At 48.9% G+C, this 22,327-nt stretch overlaps 1 protein-coding gene across 3 annotated transcripts in view; it reads left to right on the top strand.

The window, feature by feature from the left end:
* The window catches only part of OTUD7A (OTU deubiquitinase 7A), a 367,779-nt gene extending 345,755 nt beyond the window's left edge, over nt 1-22,024 (top strand). For 2 of the 3 annotated variants that reach the window (XM_078078987.1, XM_078078988.1), the window contains 3 exons: nt 17,633-17,747; nt 17,906-17,990; nt 20,271-22,024. In XM_078078987.1, coding sequence (XP_077935113.1) covers nt 17,633-17,747; nt 17,906-17,990; nt 20,271-21,704 — 1,634 coding nt within the window. In that variant the 3' untranslated portion in view covers nt 21,705-22,024. Of the gene's footprint in view, nt 1-6,445; nt 6,579-17,632; nt 17,748-17,905; nt 17,991-20,270 lie in introns of those variants that run through there. The other variant, XM_078078989.1, reaches the window with a different exon arrangement.
* The last annotated feature ends 303 nt before the right edge of the window (nt 22,025-22,327 follow it).

Genomic DNA, 22,327 nt, shown 5'->3' with positions numbered 1-22,327 from the left:
CCCAAGCAAACTAATACAGACAGAATGAGCATACGAAAGTCTTCAAGCCCAAGTGAATGGATAAGTCTAAACACAAATCAGCAAATACCATAAAACATGGTTAAAAAAATTTTAAGTGTATTTTCAGAGTTTATTGGGAGCAACTAACAGTTGTGCTTATTCTCAGATCTCTTGGGATCTCTTTCCCATGTGAGACCTTGACCCATCAGCAGTGTCCCAGATGTTTATAGAAGATCTTTTCCTCCCAGGCCACCTACCTGGAAGGTGAAACCCAGCTCTGATCCCCCACCCCACCCCTTCTCCTGACACACACACACACACACACACACACACACACACACTGCCCTGCGGGGTGCCCAGCTGGGTGCCTGAGTGGAGACATTACAAAGCTTGTGACTCACTTCTGCTTCCACTGAGGACCAGTCAGATTTAATGACATCTTACTTTGGCTTCCAACCCAGAACCAGAGCTAATGGGAAATAAACAGTGGAACGGAAGGTGCCTTGCACACCTCTGACCTGCCCCCTCCCCATAGAACCGCCACGTCCAGGATGAGGGCATGTCGGAGCTGGGAAGAAGGTCAGCCGGCCCAAAGCACCCGCTGCGCCCCACACAGGAGGGACTCGCACAGGTCACCTGGCCCGACCAGCAGATGGGGCTTGAACTAGATGTCCTGACTCCTACCTGGGACTTCTTCAAACTCTGTTTGAAATGTTTTTTTAAAGGCAAAGAAAAGGAGAAAGAAAATGCCTACTGTAACTTTTATAGAAGGTAGAAAGGAAAATGCCTGCTCACTGGTGAGAGACCAAAGTGTGCTTCTGCCAATCTTCTGTGGTCTTGGTCCACGGGAGGAGGCCAGAGGGAGAGATATGGCCTAGGGAATCCCCCCAGTTTCCTCTCCTGTCCCCTCACCATCAGGCCTGTCTCTTCCCACAGCCTGAACCCAATGCTGGGGGCAGAGAGGTTCTCTCTCACATCACACGTGGCTGCCAAACAGATGCCAACCAGAGTCAGGTGCATGGAGCAAGGGCAGCGTCAGCAGGAAGACCTAGCCATGACCTGCTCCCCACTTGCAAGCTGTGCATTACGCCTCTCTTTGGAACTTCCTTTGCTCTGTCCTGATATCCTTCCTGACTAGAGTGTTATGACCAATAACTGAAGGATTTGATTGCCCCAGGGCAATTCAGATAGTCAGCTGTCGCTCAGTACATCTGGGTGAGCATTGACTGTGCAAATGCTACGTGGGAGGTGCAGTGATCAGGCAGCACCTACCCTCAGCGTGTGCACAGTCACATGGAGAGGAACCTTGAGACCAAGAGGACCCCAGGGATTCAGCTCAGAGGGGAGAGATGAAGGTGCCGCCCAGCGGAGGTGGCATTTCGCAGAACAAACCATGTGGCAAGCCCAGCAGAGCCCACTTTAAGCAGGGATGTGCACTGGCTAGCCCTGGCCCTGGCAAGAAGCCCCCTTAGCCCCACGGAGGAGGCCCAGGTGTCCAGAGCTGAGAATGAATTGATGTGTGCTCTGGAAGGCTGAGGGTGAGAGGGCATCGCTAAGTGGAGAAGAGAAGGAGAGGGTGCCTGGTGTATACAGAGCCCAAGAGACCATTCAAAGAGCAGAACCTCTGGGTTCAGTTTATCCAGTCTGGACATTTCTGGTTCAGTTTGTCGGCATCACCTTCTTGACCAACAGATGGTGCATCCATCAGTAGTTGACTAAGTGTAGATGAGCTCCCTGGCCCCTCAATACCCAGATGCCTGTGTGGAGGGATCCTAGGGCCCATTATAACTGATGGTGGACTTTTCAAAAAGTAATTTTCTGCAAGCTCTAGTTGAACCACGGCCCAGCAGGTATTTGGAATGTGGCTAATCCTCACAACTCCACCCCAGGGAAAGAGGGCAACCCACTGGTGGTCCCACAGAGCAAAGGGCAGGACTGCCACCTACATGTTTGAGGGCATGAAAGCCCTGCCATGGGTTCCAGGCATTCTGAGAGCCAGATCTGGCCCATGGTCAGGGGGCAGGCTGTGTCTCCTGCACAACCCTGTGGACCTGAGCTGCATGGATGTTCTTCAACAAATATTCCCTGAGAATGTATGGCACACCTTCCAGGAACTTGTGACTGGGACGGTTAAATGGGCTAACCTGGTATGAGTACCTGGGGTTGGATTCCTTTCTCACCAGGTGACCTGGGCTCCTACAGAGATGGCTGAGAGGCAGCCACTATGAACTCCAATGCCAGGTGCCCCAAATTCAGGCACCAGTGTCCCCAGCCTGGAGGAGAGCCCAGGGCCAGCATTGATGGGGCTCTTTGTCATGCCCCCAGTGTCCCCTCATGCCACGCAGGATGCTGGAGCAACGAAACGAAGTCCCAGCCTGTGCCCTCGAGTCACATGGCATCTCAGCGAGGAGAAGGACATGGAAACCACATTGACACTGCAGTTTCCAGCATGAGATCAATGTAGGAGGCTCACAGACCACAGTGGGGCTGGAAGCTCAGGAGCAAGCGGCCCAGACTGCAGTCTGAGTCGGCTGGGAGGTGGGAGATGTGAGATTGGGAAGGTCAAGCTCCAGGATACCTGCTGGTCCCCTCACTGTCGAGTGTGGTTATCACACAGCCACCATGGTGCCCTGCCTCACACAAAGGGCACCTTGTGGAGGGTGCTCCCCAAGACCTCCCAGCACCCCAGGACAGAAGCCAACAGATACAGTCATCACAGGCCCCAGTGGGCAGCCATCTTGTCCTTGTGTCTCAGGAACAATGTTCTAGGAGCCTCAAAATCAGGGAAAAAATGTATTCTAGGCTGTGACATGGGGTTCCTTTCTTCCCATCACGCCTTTCCTCCTGCTTGGCCCGGCATGTCTCATCTGTGTGTGCAAGCTCCTGAAGGCTTAAAAATGCAAAAGGCATTCGTTAAACCTCCCATCTGTCTTCCCTGTTGAAAGGTTCTGCTCTTAGAGCTCTTTCTGCCTCACCTGGGCCACTCCTCACCCACTGCTGAGGTCAGCTGCCTTCAAATGCAAGAGTCTTCCTGTGTCCTGCAGACCAGGGTTGTTCTTGGGGAGAGGCAAGGGCTTGCATAGGGAAGGTTGGGGGCTGGAGAGATTGGTCAGGTGTGGGCAAGTTGAGTGTGCGAGGCTTTTCCAATCCATTTTAAGACTTAAAATAAAAATGATGTGTCCTTTCTTGGTAGCTTCCATATCCACGCTTTCTCCAAGAGAGGATGTTAGTCCTTTGCCCCCGACACCCTGGGCCCTGGTCTTTCAGCTTGCAGGGAGGATCCTCCGGGGCCCACGGGCGTGACACCTGTGGGCTTCCCTGCCACCACATGTTCAAATGACTCTGTAAAATTCTCATTGGGGCTGGCTCTGCACCCCATAGTCACACCAGGACTTGCATGCACTTCCTGTGTGCAGGTGCCATTCTAGGTCCTTGCCAAGGACAACTATTAACTCCCCCCCCATTTTCTATCCACACCTGACAGAGGAGGAAACTGAGGAAGGGTGGACCATCCCTGCTCCCCAGGGAGCAGTTGTAATTGATGAAGGGTTGCTAGGACAGGTTGGATGGTGTGCCTTCCAAAAAGGAGAGTTGACCAAAGAGGGTGGTCATCGGGGAACATGCATCTCCCAGAGAGGGGGGTACAGGAAGTGGTACCCCAAATCAAATCTTGCTTGAGATAAACCAGCATCTGGCACCTGGCAACTCGGGGCTATTCTTTTTTTAATAATCAATATATAAGGTAATTATTTAAATACTTTTTTTCCTCCTAAGTGCAAACAACCTGAGGGCCACAGAGAATTCAAGGAACTCTGCCCTTGTCCCTTCAGGCCTCCCACTCAGACTACCTAGAAAGCAGTATACTGCAGTCTCTAAAAATCCCACTGCTCACAGATGGAGGGGGGATGCCAATGTGAATAAGGACATGGGCGGTGATGCTCATACAGCCATCAGTCAGCTCCAGACAACTAAGACCAATGTTTACAGATTTGCTGTTCATTTACTCAGTACACCCCAAAATGTGATATTTGCAGGAAAAAAGTGTTTGCAAAGAGCAGCTTGAAACTTTATCTCTTGCCACTTAGAAACAATATACCGTATTTATAAAAATGAGTCATTTGGGGATTTTGTGGAGCCAAACAGAATAACCCCACATAACAGTTCATGAAAGCAGTTTTTAATCTGTATTCGATGCACAGCTCTTAGTTAAATTCAGTGTCGATCTATATTTCATTATTGCCCAAACCAAATAGAGTCTAACATTTCCTTTCCAATCTATCTGACAACAAACCATGGTTTTTCTTACAGGATTGGTCTATAATAAACAGCACCCATCTCTTGTTAAGTAAAAATTTCTCTTCACATGTTATGACTATTAAGTATCCCATTTAAATGAATTTTATAATATAATTTTGTAAATATAGTAATCCAAAATAAAGTGATCTTGACTCAGTCACTTTATCATATTCCAAATAAATTGGCCATTCTGTGTACCTGTCTCAGTACAATAATGGAGAAAATATGGAACAACCCACCAGTTATAGGACATTATAAGAATCAAATAAATTTACAGTAGCAAGAAGGCTTTAGAAACCAGAAGGTGCCTAAGAAATGCAAATTACCTTCATTGTCTTTGCAATTAGCCTCCCTTCTCTTTAACCACTTTCTCAATTTGCAGATTACCACTGAAAGATAAAGCTCAGGGTAGGAGGAAAAAGCACAGCTTTGCTTTCCCCCTGTGGTCTGCAGCCAGCCTCACTGAACTGCGAGCCACGTTCCTTTGCTGCTCTTCCTAAAGCCCAGAGCCCAGCCCCCTAGAAGGAAGCCCCTGTCTGCAAAGGCTTCTTGTTACAGAGAAAGAGGAAGAAGAACTGGTGTGGGGAACATCTAGAATTTTAGCTCAGACCCCTGCACCCCAGGGTCTGGGGACTAGACAAGGGCCATTGTTTTTAACATTGGTTCTTGACCCACAAACCCTGCAAAGAGCCACCAGGTAGCCAGGATCTGCAGGAAGGATTTCAAGGCTATGGAGCTCTGTCCTTGGCTTCCAAAGGGATACTAGCTACAGTCAACTGTGTGGGAAGAACTGGCCGAGAGTTTCTGACTAGAAATCCCGAGGGCCTAGAGAGACAAGAAAGCAGGAATGTGCCCTGATGTCATCTCCCCCCTGATGAGCCCTACCCTGTCCCCTCCTGAGCTCCACAGCAGGCCAGACACCTGGCTCCCCAGCCATGCCTTCCATGGCACATGAAGAGCACTCCCCCAGGAGCATACCAGCCACCATTTCCCTTGACTCCTGAATCAGCCCCAGCCCCATCTGCACATCATGTTGCAGGCCTCTCCATCAGGCTGCACTGGGCTCTTTGTGGACCTACAGGTTCTATGTGTGGTCCTTGGGCATGTGTTGCTGGAACACTGCTCCCCACCCAACCCCCCTCAGAAGAGGGGAGAGAAGCAAAGCATGGGGCACCTGTCTATCTTGTCCTTCTGGACGTGGGGAGCAAGCTTTTTGGTCAGCCAGCATGACAGCATGAGAAGACCCTGAGGTCCATGTCTGGTGCATGCACCAAGGACACTCACTGGGGGCTGAGACTGTCACCACCCACCCTGGGTGTTCAGGAGCCCAGAGGTTGAGCTTCCTTAGCCTGAGCATTTCTTTGGCAGTACAATTCCCTGAATTCCAATCTGCATTTTTTCCAGTTTTGTCTGAGTCCATTCAGGCTGCTATAAAAAAGTACCATAGACCGAGTGGCTTAAACAAAAGAAATGTTATCTCTCACAATTCTAAGGTTGGAAGTGCAAGATCACGGCCCTAGCAGATCCCATGTCAGGTGAGGAACCTCTTCCTGGTTTGCAGGTGGCTGCCTTCTCTTGTACTCACACGGCAGAGAGAGGGAGACAGAGACAGAAAGCACGCTCTCTTGTGTTTCTTCTTACAAGGGCACTGATCCCAGTTATGGGGGCTCCACCCTTATGACCTAATCACCTCCCAGAGGCCCCATCTACAAATACCATCACATTAGGAGTTAAGTTCCAATATATGAATTTGGGAGGACATATTCAGTCTATAGCAAGTTTATTCCATAGACTACTGACCAAGCCAAAGACCATATCTACGTATAAACGTTAAGCTGGAGAATTTGTGTCTGTGACCTGTGAACTTGGTACCCTGCCCAGCTCCATCTTCAGGGGGCTGGCATCTGCCTTAAGGGCAGGATATCACCCACCATCTGACACAGCCCCTTTTATCCCTAAAGGGAGTTGTACAGGAGAGACCCCAGCCCCCCAGGCAGAGGCCAGGCCGTATCTCCCACTCATCCTCTACTTTCCAACACGCTACCTTTAGCCTGAGCTCATCATGTAACCCATGACCGGAAAGCAACAAGCAATAGCCAGCAATACAATCATCTTATGATTGTTTTATGTGTTTGTTTTATGTTCCTAGCATTACAACCTTGGTTGGCAGAGCTCTGTGTCCACAGAAACAATGGGTGACTGCTCACCTGTGCATCTTGGACCTGCTTCACAGAGACAAAGACTTTTTGTCCCCAAGCAGTGGGATTCTCACTCCCCATGTCCCTCCTCCCTTCAAAGTGCCACATCATAGGAACCAGATTCCATCTCAGGAGGATATGGGCTGCAAGTAAGAGAAAACACTCACAATGACACAAAGAATAAAGAAGTTTAGAGTCCCATGTAATGAGAAATCTGATGACCAGCAGTCAGTTGATTTGGGACCTGACACTCATCAAAGACCTGGGCCCTTTCTGTCTATACACTCTCCTTGGCTTGTTGCCTTTTGTCCCGTAATTGTCCCTCATTGGTCATATGACTGTTGTAGCTCCAAGCATTATATCCTCACGTAAAACATGGGGAGGTCAGAAAAGAGCCTGGCCCTCCTTTGTGTTGCTTTTAACTAGGAATCTTCCAGCTGACTTCCTCTTACATCTCATTGAGCAGATTTTGTTCCAGACTTTGTCTCAGAAGTCACAGACAAGAGGAAAATGACTCAACCATGAATGCCTTAGAGCCATCCTGACCCATCCTGATAGTCCCAGGAGGTGGGGTCTGCGAGTGAGGACAAAGGGTGGGCTGCACTCCCCCATGGCCCTCAAAAATTTCTGCGTCTCCCAAGGCATTTTCAAGAGTCCTCCACCATAGCGAGATACCTCTTAGATGAGGGATTTATCACACTTAGCTTTTCATTTTGCCTTTTCCCAAACCCCGCCCCCCATACACTACCTCCTTTGACTTTCACAAAACCCTGAAGTTTAGTGAAAGTGGGACAAAAGTCATCCCCAGTCCTGCTCCCTCTCTTGACCCACTCAGTAGGGCTGCGCGGTGAACTGAAGTCCTGGGCTCCTTTCTGCTACAGCTCACAGGTTTTTACACTGGGTTTGGTAGATGGGCTTCAGAGATACACTGACCCAGCTGAAGCTATTCACAAAATTGTGAACATGCATATCAGATAGAAGCACTCAGTAAGTAGAAAAGTCAATTTATATATATGTAAGTTTATATGTATGTGTGTGTGTATATATATATATATGTGTATTTATAAATGTTGCAGACATACCTGAACCATTTTAACTGAAAGCACAAATGTACCTTATTCCTCAGCTTCATGCTCAGAGGTGAAGGACAGGGACTCTGAAATCCAGTGGCCTGAGTTAAAATCCTGGTTTGGTAACTACCTGGATGACAGGATAGGACACTTAGTGCCTCTGGGCTTCCATTTCCTCTTCTGCAAGGTGGTTCCACAGATCATTGGGATCACATGAGTCAACTCCATGTAGAATGTGCACAGTAAGCACTAGACACCTTTTGTTGTTACCGTCTTTCTAGTGTTGTTTGTTTTTCCAGGTGTCATACCTCTAATGTGCCTGCTACCAGTTCCCCTTTAACTTCTTTCAAATGGAGCGAAGCCCATGCAAAGTGTAAACTCTCCTGGGCTCTTACAGTGATTATTTCCAGTCTTCCTTGGCTCTCTCTTTCACACAGTGGTGTACCAGGATGGGTCAGTGGGAGCACCCAGTCCCAGGGTATACAGTAAGGAGGGGCACTGTCTAGAGAGAATTTTAAAACAATAATAAAACCGACTCAAAGTTGGAATGCTTTGCATCATCACCATGGCCTACAATTCTAAACGATATTGGTGCTAGAAACCCTCCCCATTGGGACAATCTGTTCCCACTGCCCCACCCGTGGTCTCCAGTCCCTCCTACCTACACATAGTTCAGCTTGCCTTCCAAGAATCCATTTGATTTTCATAGAAAGCCTTCATGGGTACTTAATGTGCCAAGTACCTGAACTGTATAATGATAGCAGCAGTGTGGCCAGGCTAGACTGGAAGGGACAGACACAGCATGGTGTGCTCACAATGACACAGCACCATCCACCAAGGGCCTGAACAGGCAACACTAGGGGCAGCCTGCTCCCCAGGATTAGAGTCCTTGGTGGTACCACATATGACCAGAGAAAATGGACAACTTCCTGGTAACCTGAGGTCCGTCCACTAAGAGAGTTTCTTCAGGGGACATTTTACTGGGGGAAAGTTCTGTAGGAAAGAAACCTTTGCCCCATCAGAAACCAGTGGGCAGTTTGGAGTGTGAGGCTATGGGTGGCTCATCCACCAGGAACTAACCCCTTTTCTTGTAGTAGTCAGAGGTAAAGGACTGCCATTGCTTTGCAGATCAAGGTTTCATGAAGCAAATCCTAATAAAGTGGGTCTGATTTTTCCCAGAGGTACAAGAATGCAAAGTCCTTGTCCCCCCAGGGACTCTACAGCAGGCTAACCAGAGCCTGTTCACAGAGAACAGAGCTGTGGCCGTGGTGGGAGGTGGGAGCAGGGAGAGAAAGGGGACAACGAAGATTGCTTTTTGGAGGGTCCCTGTTCTTCATCATTCAGATCCTGAACATCTTGAAGCCAGACATGATATCTTATTCATCTTTGTGTCTCTAGCATCAAGACACCTGAGAGGTATTTAATAAATGTTGAATGAATAAAGAATGAATAAGATTAGATGTTCCCAATGAACTAACTTTAGGTAATTCAGAGAAAGGCAGTGTGACATAATAGAAAAAAAAAAAAGAACTGTACATTGTGGAGTAAGGCAGACCTACATTTAAATCACAACTTTAACTTTGGCATGGGCAAGTTATTTATGTACCAGAGCCTTCATTTCCTCTTCTGGAAAATTGGAACAAGAATCCTTTAACTGGTGAAAGAATTTTAAGTGATGAATATAGAGCTCCTGACATAGTGCCTGGTACTGACTGAGGGCTAGACACACAGATCAATGGTATAGAATATAGAACCCAGAAATAACACCGCACAAATGTACTCAGCTGATTTTTGGCAAAGGAACAAAGTCAACTCAATGGAGGATGGAGAGTCTTTTCCACAAATGGTGATAAAGCAATTGGACATCCGTAAGCAAAAATATGAACCTGAATCTGAGTCTTAATAATACAAAAATTAACTCAAAATGAATCATAGAATAAATATAAAATGTACAACTATAAAACTTCAAAGAAAATATGAGGACCCAGGGTTAGGCAAAGAGCTCTTAGCCATGACACAAAAGCATGATCCAAAAAAAGGAAAAACTGATGAATTGGACCTCTGTTCCACAAAAAAAAAAAAAGAATACAAATGAACAAAACAACAACTATTAAGTGAAAAGACAAGCTATAGAGTGGGAGAAACTATTTTAAAACCCCATATCAACAAAGGATTTGTATCTAAAGTATACAATGAACTATCAAAATTCAACAGTAAAGAATAACAAACAATCCAAATTAAAAAATGGAGAAAAGCCATGAACAGACATATCACCGAAAAGGAGATACAGATGGCAAATAAGCACATAGAAGGATGTTCAGCATTAGAACCACAATGAGCTATCACTACACACCTATCAGAATGACTAAAATTTTAAAAAGTGATAATAACAAATGCTGGAGAGGATGTGGAGCAACCAAATCTCTCATATGTTGCTGGTAGGGATGTAAAACTCCAGAAAACAGTTTGGCAGTTTCTTATGAGACTACATATCACTTACCATATGACCCAGACATAGAAGAAAAAAATTGTATCCCAAAGAAATGAAAATTTATGATCACACCAAAGCGTATACACAAATGTTTGTAGTAGCTTTATTGGTAATAGCCCAAAACTGGAAACAACCCAAATGTCTTTCCTGGGGGAAAAAAAAAATGTCTTTCCTGGGTGAATGGTTAAAGAAATTATGGTACATCCATACCGTGGGATTCTGCTCAGCAGTGCAGAGAAATGAATATGATACAGGCAATGACTTGGGTGGATCTCAAAGGAATTATGGTGAATTAAAAAAGTCAATCCCAAAAGATTACATACTATATGATGCCAGTTATGTAGAATCCTTGAAATGGCCAAACTATAAAGATGGAGTACAGATGAGTGGTTCTCTTAATCATCGATCTCCAGAGAAGCAGAACCAGTAGGATATACACAGATATATATAAGAAGAGATTTATTTTAGGAATTGGCTCACACAATTCTGGAGGCCAAGAAGTCTCACCATCTGCCTGCCATCTGCAAGCTGGAGAACCAGGAAAGCCAGGGGTATATTTCAGTTCTGAGTCCAAAGGCCCAAGAAGTGGGGGCCACTGGTACAATTTCCCATTGGAGTCTGAAGGCCCAAGAACCAGTAGCATCAATGTCCAAGGGCAGGAGAAGCTGGATATCCCAGCTCAAGCAAAAGAGCAAATTCCTCCTTCCTCCACTTTTTGTTCTGAGTCCTGAATGATGGATGATGCCTGTTCACACTGGTGAGGATGATCTTCTTTTCTCAGTCTACCAATTCAAATCCTAATCTCCTCTAGAAATACGCTAAATATGTTTTACTAGCTATCTGGGCACCCCTTAACCCAGTCAAGTTGACATATAAAATCATCCGTCACAGTGGTGGACAAGGATTAGGAACAGGAATGAAGTGCTGAAAGGAAGTGGGTGTGTTCATAAAAGGGTAGCACGAGGGACCCTTGTAGTGATGCAATCATTCTGTATCTTGATTGAGAGCATTACACAAATCTACACATGTGATAAAATTTCATAGAACCAAATACACATACACACACACAAATGAATGCATGGAAAATTTATACAATCTGAATTGTAGAGAAAGACAATTGCAGAGAAATGGAGTGTACCAAGGTCTATATCCTGGCTGTGATATTGTACTCCAGTTATACAAGATGTTAGCTTGGAGGCACCTAGGGGATGGGTACACAGGATCTCTCTGCATTATTTCTTACAACTCCATTTAAATCTACAATCATCTAACAATGAAAAGTTCAACATTCTAAAATGTGGTCTTAAGGTATGATAAACGTGTACTGACCAGCAGGAATATTAACAGCTTAAGATCATTTAAAAGCCTAGTCTACCGTTTATCCTAACTTCTTAAAATATGAATTTGGATAATCTTTTGTTGTTTTTTATGTGTCTTTTCCAAGAAACAGCTTTTGATTTCACTGATTTGTCTATTTCTCTTTTTAGTTTCATTGATTTCTGCTCTAATCTTTATTATTTCCCTCCTCCCCACCTTGAGTTTAATTTGCTTTTTTTTTTTTTTTTTAGCTTCTTAAAGCAGAAATTTGGACTACAAACTGGGAACTTTTCTTCTTATCTAATATAAGCATTTTAGTTGCATAAATTTTCCCCTAAGCACAGATTAGTTACATCACACAAATTTTGATATGTTGTATTTCCATTTCATTGTGTTCAAACTATTTTTGTAAGTCCCTTTGAGACTTCCTCTTTGACCCGTGGATTATTTAGAAGCATGTTGTTTAAGTTCCAAATAGTTGAGGAGTCTCCAAATATCTTCTGTTATATGTTTATCGTTTTATTTAGTAATGGTCTGAGAACAAACTTTTTATGATTTCTATTCTTTTAAATTTGTAAGGTGGGCTAAGAATGTGTTCTATCTTGGTGAATATTTCATGTACCCTTGAAAATAATGTGTTCTGCTCTTGTTGCATTCTATAAATGTCAATTCATTGAAGTTCTCTGATGATGTTCAGGTCTTCTGCATCCTTGCTGATATTCTATCTACTTATTCTGTCAATTACTAAGAGAAAAATGATGAAGTCTCTAACCATAATGGATTTGTCTGTTTCTCCTTTCATTTTTGTTAATATTTGCTTTTAGTACTCTGAAGCTCTGTCATTAAGAGCATGCACACATGTAGGACTGTGATGTTTTCTTGGAGAATTGGGCCTATATCATTACATAATGTTTCTCTATATCTTTGGTAACAGTCCTGCTTCTGGAGTCTACTTCGTCTGACATTAACAGAGTCACTCTAGCTTTTTTATACTTAGTGAATATCTTTTAACCTACCTGTGTCTTCATATCTATTTATTTTTCCTTTTTTTTGTTATTTTTTATTTAAATTCAATTAGCCAACATATAGTACATCATTAGTTTTTCTGTCTTTATATTTAAAATGAATTTCTTGTAGTCAGTAGAATTGAGTATTGCTTTTTCTATCCATTCTGACAATTTTGCTTTTATATTGGTATTTTTTGACTATTGACATTTAATGGTAATAATCATATGGTTGGATAAGTGAGTTTTGGGTTAAATGAGTTTCTTGATGGCTCCTTTTTATCTCCACTATTGACTTACTATGGCTCTATTTTTCATTATTAGTGATTTCCCTGGAGTTTACAATAAACATCTTTAATTAATTAGATTCTATTTTCAAGTAATATTCTACTTCATGTATTGTATAAGGATCTTATGACAGTTTATTCCCAATCCCCCCCTCCCATCCTTTGTGCCATTACCGTCAAGCATTTTACTTTTACATATGCTATAAACACATAATACACTGCATCTCTCTTTACCTTAGTCTCTTAGAACAATTGAAAGGAAGAAAAATGAGTTTTATTTTCATATTCATTTATTCCACTTCTTTTACTTTTCATTTTGTTATGTAAAATCCAGGTTTCTACTGATAGCATATTCCTTCCCCTTAAACAATTTCCAATTTCTTTTAATATTTCCTAGTGCAATATATATACATTTTTTTTTAGTGCAGTTCTGTAGGCAATTAATTTTTTTATTTTTGTTGGAGAAAGTATGTCTCCTTCATGTTTCAGAGATATTTTTTCTGGGTATAGAATTATGGATGAGCAGTTTTTTATTTCAGTGCTTTAAAGATGTCACTCTGTTGTCTTCTGGCTTACCTGTTTTATCATGAAAAGTCTGCTGTGTTTCTTATCTTTGTTTCTCTGTATGTAATGTGCCTTTTTCCTCTTGCTGCCTTTATGATTTTGTCTTTGGTTTTAAACAGCTTAAATATTCTAAGTGTAGGGTTATTTTTGGTGGTGTTGGTGGTGGTATTGTTTTCCTCCTTGGTTTTTCCTTAGCTTCTTGGCTCTATGGTGGTATTTGTCATTCACAGTGGAAATGTTTGTCAGCCATTATTTCTTTAAATATCCCTTGTCTTGGGTTCTCTCTGGGATTATACTTAACACAGATCTTAGGCTGTCTGGTATTGCCCCACACCTCTTGGGTATTCTGTTGTGCACCCCCCCCCAACTCTTTTTTTTCTTTCTGTGTTTCAATTTGGGTAACTTCTATTGACACATCTTGATGTTCACAGACTCTTTTCTCAGTTGTGTAAAGTGTACTGATCAGCCCCTTGAAGTCATTCTTCATCTCTCTTACTGTGTTTTTTCATTTCTAGCATTTCCATTTGATTCTTTCTTGTAAATTTCTTCTCTCTGCTGGAGAGAAATTAATCATCAAGTCTTGCATGGTATCCCCTTTTCTATTAGAGTATTCAACTTATTAATCAATTATTCTAAATTCCATGTCTGAGAGTTTCAATACCTGTATCATATCTGAGTCTTGTTCTGTCAAATGCTTTGTCTCTTGTCAACATATTGGGGAAGAGGGGGTTCTTGTCTTTTCTTATGCTAGCAGTTTTCTGTTGAAAGCCAGACATCTTGAGTAGGACAGTAAAGACTAAGGTACATCATTTTGATTCTTGGAACTAAGGGTGCCTTACCTTTTGCTAGGTCTTTAGTGTGGGGTTTACATCAGTCTAGTCAGGACTTGAGGTTGGTTTTGGTTTCATTGCTGCTTTGGTTACCCTTAGTGCACTCAGCCTTCAGATTTCACTAGTGATATGCTGTATTTTGCCAGAAGGTTTTTCTCGCTGTTTGCTGCACCCTTCCTTCAAACTCTTGTCCCTCTTCTGCTATTACTTGCAGCTTGTTAGCCTGGGTGTGAAAATGGGAGCAGGAAGGGGGATGTTTTTGTTAATCTAATTAAGCTTCTGTCTTAGGCAGGTATTGTGTCCCTGGATCTTGAAAAGGGAGTGACCTCCCCCAGCTATAGTTCTGGGCTCAGCGTGTGTTCCTGCCCCTCCCCCAGGGAAAAAGAGGGTTTTTTTTTTTTTTTCTTATTTCCTCCTTCCACCTCAAGCTTCACTGGGGAAAGACCCCAGTGCCCTAAGGCCAACAGTGTTTGTTGCCCTGCCCTCCCAACTTAAGCTTTTGTTCTTTAGTATAGATAGGAGAGAAAGATCTATGGAGGACACTTTCTCTGAATTCTTGCCAATCTTTTTATGAGCACCAGGTTGGGTCCCATGAAAAGGGGTCGACAAGTACATTTGAATTTCCCTTATATCTGTAGCCCCCAGGGTTCTAAATATTCTTTCTTTCACTAGGCTACATTCTTCCTTTACCAATTTATCAACAATTTTTAGCTGAATTCTTTTTACTGCAGTCCCACTGAATCTGCCCCAGTGAAAGTCATGTCCATTTCTCCTTTATGCACCCAGCTGTCCTTAGATTTGGAGTTAGCTGGTTCCCCTGGGACTTCTGCTCTCTAATGGGTTAAAGGAAAGTTGTGTATCTGCAGTTTGTCTAGCTTGTTGTTATTGTTGTAATGATAGCACCACACTCTCCTGGAAACAGAAACCAGAAGTGTCCATTCATTTTTGGAAAATAAGTACTGAAAATATGTCCAGGCTGGTTTGAGATGGTGTCTGTATGTTTTCAGGTTAAAAGATAGGAGATCCTTTTCAAGGAAAGAAAGAATTTGCTGGCTTATTTTGAAAAGCATTTGCTGTTCCTGACACTGCCACCAGAGGGCAAGCCGTCACATCACTACATATCTCACAGGGTGAGGCCAGGTTTCCAATTGGGAAAAGTCAATGTGTAAAGTGGGAAGCAGAGGCATCCAAAGCAGCTAATGCTTGCAGGTAGGGCCTGTTCTCAAGGCCTTCCTGGACTGTGCAGCTACGGATTGGGCTCTCGGTCCCTGCAGCCCTGGCCCTCGCCCACATGCCCTAGCTGTACGCTCTGCAGAGAAGATGCCTTTTGTGTTGCAATGTCCCTAGAACCTCTCTGAGTACCTGACCCCTACCCCACTAACATTCGTGCTGAGAGGCTGCCAAGACCCTGCTAGGTGGTCAGGCTCTAGCAACTTCAGTTGAGTCCAACCTTCTGCTCAGCAGGGGGCAGCCCAGGGAGTCAGTTTCAATCCAACCATTGAGGATAAAAATTCCCAGGAGCCCCGTGGTAGGGAGTTGAGGCTGAGGGGCATGTAGATCTGTACTACTTTAGTTGGTTTACCTGGAACAAACAAACCAAAATCATAGTGAGAAAAGTTTGGTTCTCATGCAAATAAAGTCTAGAACAGGTGTTCCTGATTGGCAAGCAGACCTTCTCCAAGTGGGGAAGTCAGAAGCTCACCCCTGCCATCTTTTCAGCATACAGGAGGATGGGGAGGGGTGTGGGGAGAAGGCCGCCCACAGCTAACCACACTGCCCAGCACCTCCCACGGTGCTTCTGCTCTCATGCCATCCATGCAGCCAGGCACCTGTTAAGTGCTGGGGGCTGGGCAGACACCTCCCAGTAGCACCCCTCCCCTGGGAAGGGAGTGGACAGCCATTCCCAAATTGCCCAAGGTGTACCCACAGTGATTACTCCAAACAGATTACTGCTCTAGGACAATGTTTTCCAAATTCTCATGATTTTAAAAAGCACAGAGGATGCTTAATTAAAATATAGTCCTTGGCTCCTTTTCCTGGACACTCTGGTTTGGCCATCTGGATGGGGGCCTGGAATCAGTGCTTTATCAAGCACCCCAGGGAGCTGTGCTGCCCTAGCAAGTGTCTACAGAAGGATCCACTGCCATCCCCACCCCTTCCCAGTGGATGGGAAGCCAGGCCAACTCTCTCTCTGCCTTTGTGTTGAGCTGTGGAACTGTCGGACAGGCTTCTGGGCTGGCCCAAGGGAGGCAGGTCCTGAACCAGCCCTGCAGCCCTCCTCCCCCAGTGTGACTACCCTGCAGCTCAGCCCCGGGAGAGGCAGCCTGTGTGTCATGGCCATGTCAAGGCAGAACCCAGTTGCCCTTGACCAACCAAACCAGAGCACAGTACTGCCAGTCCCCAGCCACTTTAAACAGAAACACCGCCCCCGCCCCAGCAAAGTAGTGTTTCCTTTATATCGTAGTAGAGGATTATTTGTGCTCATATTTTCTCCTTAGCAACACTGGAGGGCAGCAGAGTCGGCGTTTGCAATTTTTTTTTATTAGAAAGTCCACTTTTAATGGTATTCAGTCATAGATTTTATTTACTTATTTGCCTTTTTGTTCTTGCCGTGACACCCTTGCCATGAATCATGGGAAATGACACCAGGCTCATGGCCACCAAGGGGCGGGGGGCGGGGGGGCGGACAGAGTGAGGAGGCGGAGGTAGGGTAAACCCAGGGGAGGAGCAAGCTGTTCAAGCTGTTCTGTTCTCACTGGGCACTGGGTCCCACAGCAGCGCGGAAGCTTCTAGCAGATCCAGGCAAACCCTGTGAACACCCCACTCCGCCCCAGCCTTTCTGAGATGCGCCAAGACTTCCCCCAGGTGGGCGTTTCCCTCAGGAGTGTTTGTGGTGAATGGGTCCCTGGGTGAGGTCTCTCCTCGCTGCAGTTCCCGCCTACACGTAACTTCCTCGGAAGCCGCCCCGACCCGCCCTAGAAGGGCTTGCCCTAGCTCCCCACGAGTCTGCTGTTTACTTTGCAGGGTACTTAACACCACCAGAGATTATGAGATTTTGTTGTTGCTACCGGTGAGCTCCCTGTGGGAGCTCCCACCCACCCCCCCCCCTCCCCGAACTGATGCAGAATTATTGAGTGAGCTCACAAATGAGCAGATGGGCAGGCAGCCCTCACTTGCCTAATTTGTACACCGTGAGGTGACCAAGAGCCCGGCTTGGGTCCTTCCTCCAAAATTACAGAAACAGCCACGGCCTTTTTTGTCTGCTGCCCAACCGCGGTACCTGCCTTCTGACAGCCCCAAGTCGTTAGCAGAGTGCCGGTGATGTCTCCAGCTGCTCTTCCATGTCCACAATAAATACCGAGTATTCTAAACTATCAGTAGTGGTTTTGACACCTGTGGTCTTAACGCTCCTGCTGGCACAGATGGTCTGTGTTCGTCTCCGTTCGGTTTCCTTAATTAAGGAGACCCCTGGGCTTGGGACTCCCTTTCCTGGCCTCCCTGGGGGCTGCTGGGGCCTGGAGCCTCCCGGCCCGCCCGTGGGCCACCTGGCACCGCGTTTCTCTCTTCTGTTCCAGCCGTGATCCCCCTGACGGATTCGGAGCACAAGCTGCTGCCTCTGCACTTTGCAGTGGACCCCGGGAAGGACTGGGAGTGGGGGAAGGACGACAACGATAACGCCCGGCTGGCCCAGTGAGCCCCTCCCCCGCGTCCCTCCCCCAACGCCCTAAAGGGCGGCGGTCGCCCGGTTTTCCTCCTCCTGGGACAGCTGGCGGGCCTGCGGGCGGGGTGCGTGCGGGCGAGCGCGGGCCCGCTGCGGCGCGTTTCACTCGGTGTTCTTCTCTCACCAGCCTGATCCTGTCGCTCGAAGCCAAGCTGAACCTTCTGCACAGCTACATGAATGTGACGTGGATCCGGATCCCCTCGGAGACCCGGGTGAGCCTGGCGTGCGCCCGGCCCCGACCGGCTGGTTGGGTCCTGGCCGCTCGCTCGCCGCCGGCGCGGGTGGGGGCTGGGCTCCCCGGCGCCCGCCCGGCCGCCCACCCGCCCTGGCTCTGGCCAGAAGTGGCTCGGGTTTAGCCGGCGCCTGTGTGCACGCGTGCTTGCTGCTCTATGTAGGCGCGCGCTCCGGCTAGGGGATGGTTGTTGGGGATTTTTTTTTTTCTTTCGGTCCCTTTATTTTCTCCAGAAGGAGAGGAATAAACACACCCACTCAGAAAACCGTAGGCAAGTCACAACACAAAACTATCTCAGCCGAGATCGGAACACGATGTGCTGCAGCGGAGCGAATTAATTATAAACTGTGTGTGGGTCCTTGGAAAAGTCAGGGAACCGGGAGCGCAATTCCTCAGCGCCCCCTTCTCTCCTCCTTCTCCGTCCTCTGGGAGGGCAGTGAGAAGAGGGCCTATCCGCCCCCACGCGCCCCCTTCCCCCCAGGGAGAGTCTGCTCTGTCCCTGCTTCCCGATGCTAAGGATTCACTTTAAGTGATTGATGTTTTTGTTATCTCAGTAGTGAACCCTCAGTGAAAGGGATTTGTAAAAACAAAAAAAAGCCCCCCTCAGACACCAGTAGACTTGGCCATTGGCCATGCCATGGGACTCATAAGCAGTATCAAAGGAGTGACCGGAGGAAGGCAGTAGGGCGGTGCCTGGCCCAGAGTCAGTCACGGGGCTATGCCAGGCACTGCTCAGGATGTTTTCATACGCCAGCCTTTACCTGTATTTAATCTTCATAGGGCTCCTGGAGGCAGGTACTGATATCCCATTTTACTGAGGACACAAGGGACAGTTGGTGGCAGCCTGGCTCCAGAGTCCTGCCTCTTAACCTCCACAGTGACCTGTCAACTGCCTGGATAATGCCAGTGTTGCCGGGGTGTTCTTTCCTAGCACACACACATGGTGTGAAGGCAGCAGCTCTAGATCTAGAATCAGGAGGCTCTTGGGCTGGGACACAGCTCAGCACCACAATGAGCAGGACTCCTTGCCAAGCCATGGTGGCCCCCATGTCACATTCAGGGCCTGGCAACGACCCTTCCAGCCCGAGGACATTTCAGCCAGGGCTCCTTACTCACTGGGCTCCCACCAATGGGCACTGCCAGCACCAACCACACCCCCCTTTCCTGGGCCAAACCCCTGAGCTTCTGCCCTTCTGTGTCACTGACAAACCATTTTGAGACCTCTACCTCCTTCCAGACCCAGGACAGGGTGGGAAGAGGAAGGAAGGAATTTCAGGCTGGTAGGTGGTGGGGGCTGGCTCCTGCTTGCTTCTGGGGACTTGGCTGCAAGAGGTCTCTTGGACCCCTCTCCTGGACCTGCCTGGGGAGGGAAGGGACAAAAATAAAATGACAGAACAATGGGGCCTTCTCCCGGGCTCTTCCCCTAGAGGCCAGGAAAAGCCCATTTAGGGGTGAGCACCAGTTCCTGCCACTCAGCTTCTAGTATGAGGTCCCTGGTGTTCACCCAATGATGCTGTCTGAATTCTCCCTCAAGGAACCTCCACAAGGCAGCAGCAGGTTCCACTCATCGCCCTTCTCAGGCTCTCCACCTACCCCATGGTCCTGACCAGGTGTCCACACTGGCCTTGCCCTCCTCACTGGCTGACAGTGGGCCTTGTCCAAGGTGTTCACAGAGATGCTCCCTCCTCACACCCTAGGTCCCCTTTCTCTGGGAATGGTAACATCTTTCCTGCTAAGCCCAGGTCCTATTTCAGAATCCTCAGTTTAACACTCCACATTGCCAATCTGAGAAAGGAACCCCTAGAGTAAAATGGTCATCCCCAGAACTAAGAGCATTTTTGTTGCAACATGAGGGCAAGATGTCTATCCCCTGCCTGGAACGAATAGGTGAGACACATTTGTAGGAGAGATGCAGGTGAAGTGTGATCCTTACCAGGCCTCTCGCTCTAGAAGCCGGCTGGGACCTGTGTCTGGTCATAGACCAGCCTAGCCAGGGTTAGAAGGGCAGAGTCTGGGCATGGTTAAGTCTAAAATGTAGAGAGGCTCTGGAGCTCAGAGCCAGGTGGGTATCTGCACCTTGCCCAAACTCCCCGCCTCGGGGTTCCAGGCTACCAGCAACCTGAACTCACCAAAAAGGCATCCTGGATTGGGGCAGTGAGACCCCAGCATGGGAGCTGGGGTGGTCTGCCTTTGTTGGTCCCACGTGGGGACGGCTCATCTCTAACCTCCTTCCTTCCCTGACCTCCCTCTCCCGCTACAGGCCCCTCTGGCACAACCGGAATCCCCAACAGCCTCAGTGGGGGAGGACGTGCAGTCCCTGGCCGACTCCCTGGACTCGGACCGGGACTCGGTGTGCAGCAATTCCAACAGCAATAATGGCAAGAACGGCAAGGACAAGGAGAAGGAGAAGCAGCGCAAAGAGAAGGACAAGACCCGCGCGGACTCTGTGGCCAACAAGCTGGGCAGCTTCAGCAAGACGCTGGGCATCAAGCTAAAGAAAAACATGGGCGGCCTGGGCGGCCTGGTGCACGGCAAGATGGGCCGTGCCAACTCCGCCAACGGCAAGAACGGCGACGCACCCGAGCGCGGCAAGGAGAAGAAGACCAAGTCGCGCAAGGGCAGCAAGGAGGAGTCGGGCGCGTCGGCGAGCACGTCGCCGTCGGAGAAGACCACGCCGTCGCCCACGGACAAGGCGGCCGGGGCGTCGCCGGCCGAAAAGGGCGGCGGGCCGCGGGGCGACGCCTGGAAGTACAGCACGGACGTGAAGCTGAGCCTCAACATCCTGCGCGCCGCCATGCAGGGCGAGCGCAAGTTCATCTTCGCCGGCCTGCTGCTCACCAGCCACCGGCACCAGTTCCACGAGGAGATGATAGGCTACTACCTGACCAGCGCGCAGGAGCGCTTCAGCGCCGAGCAGGAGCAGCGGCGCCGCGACGCCGCCGCGGCCGCCGCCGCCTCCACGGCCAAGGGGCCGCCGCGCAGGCCAGAGACCGAGGGCGCGCCGGGTGCCGAGCGCGCCTCGCCGGGCCCGCCGGCCGGGCCGCCCACGCAGCTGGTGCTCAAGCTCAAGGAGCGCCCGAGCCCCGGGCCGGCGGCGGGCGCGCGGGCGGCGCGGGCGGCGGCGGCGGGCGGCGCGGCTTCCCCGAGCGGCGGGGGCGCGCGGCGCGCGGGCGCCAGCGGACCGCTCCCCGGCCGCAGCCCGCCGGCGCCAGCGCGCCAGAGCGTCATCCACGTGCAGGCCGCGGGCGCGCGGGACGACGCGTGCGCGCCGGCCGTGGGCGGGCTGCGGCCGTGCGCCACGTACCCGCAGCAGAACCGCTCGCTGTCGTCGCAGAGCTACAGCCCGGCGCGCGCCGCCGCCCTGCGCACCGTCAACACGGTCGAGTCGCTGGCGCGCGCCGTCCCCGGCGCCCTGCCCGGCGCGGCGGGGGCTGCCGGCCCCGCCGAGCACAAGTCGCAGACCTACACCAACGGCTTCGGCGCCGCGCGCGACGGCCTGGAGTTCGCCGACGCCGACGCGCCGGCCGCGCGCTCGAACGGTGAGTGCGGCCGCGGCGGCCCGGGGCTGGCGCAGCGGCGCTGCCAGCGCGAGAACTGCGCGTTCTACGGGCGCGCCGAGACCGAGCACTACTGCTCGTACTGCTACCGCGAGGAGCTGCGGCGGCGGCGCGAGGCGCGCGGGGCCCGGCCCTGAGTGCGCCGCGCGCGCCAGCTTTTACCATAAAGGATTTCTTTTCCATTCTGTCGGTGTCTTTTTTACATGCCCTGGTCAACCGGAAGGCCGGCGACTCCTCTGTCAGTGCTGTGTACGTGTTTGGTCAAACGTTCCTAATGGTGCCTGAACCTACACTGACGCCACTCAGGTAGTAGACGGATAGGAAACAAGTCATACTGTTGGAAGTGGGTGTGCTAGCTAGCATCTGCCTCGTACCTGTGGAAACTCAATAGCCATTGCAAGAGTATTTTTGTTCCTCAATAAGAAATAAAGAAATTTGCAGCCCTTTGTTTTTAGAAGGGAGTGTTTTACCTTTTTTTTTTTTTTTGCTTTTTTTTCCTCGCCCCGCCCCCACCCCGGCGACTGACCTCTTCCCGTTAGCGGTCACACGTGTGCGGTCGGTACCACCCAGGGTTTAGAAGCAAAGCCGCAGCCCGGGAGTGCGGCGGCGGCGGCGTGCTGCGGGTACGCACCTGCTTCCCCTCCCGAGTCCCGGGAGGACAGGAGGCACTGTGCCGCCCGCTGACTCGCTCTGGTGGCCGCGGTGGCCCTTTAGGAATACACAGCTCCATCCATAAGCAAAACCTCCTCCCACGCCCCCC

This window comes from Halichoerus grypus, chromosome 8 (genome assembly GCF_964656455.1).
Source record: "Halichoerus grypus chromosome 8, mHalGry1.hap1.1, whole genome shotgun sequence".
NCBI lineage: Eukaryota > Metazoa > Chordata > Mammalia > Carnivora > Phocidae > Halichoerus > Halichoerus grypus.
The sequence above is the reverse complement of the archived record's forward strand: the minus strand, read 5'-3'. Positions and strand labels throughout refer to the sequence as shown.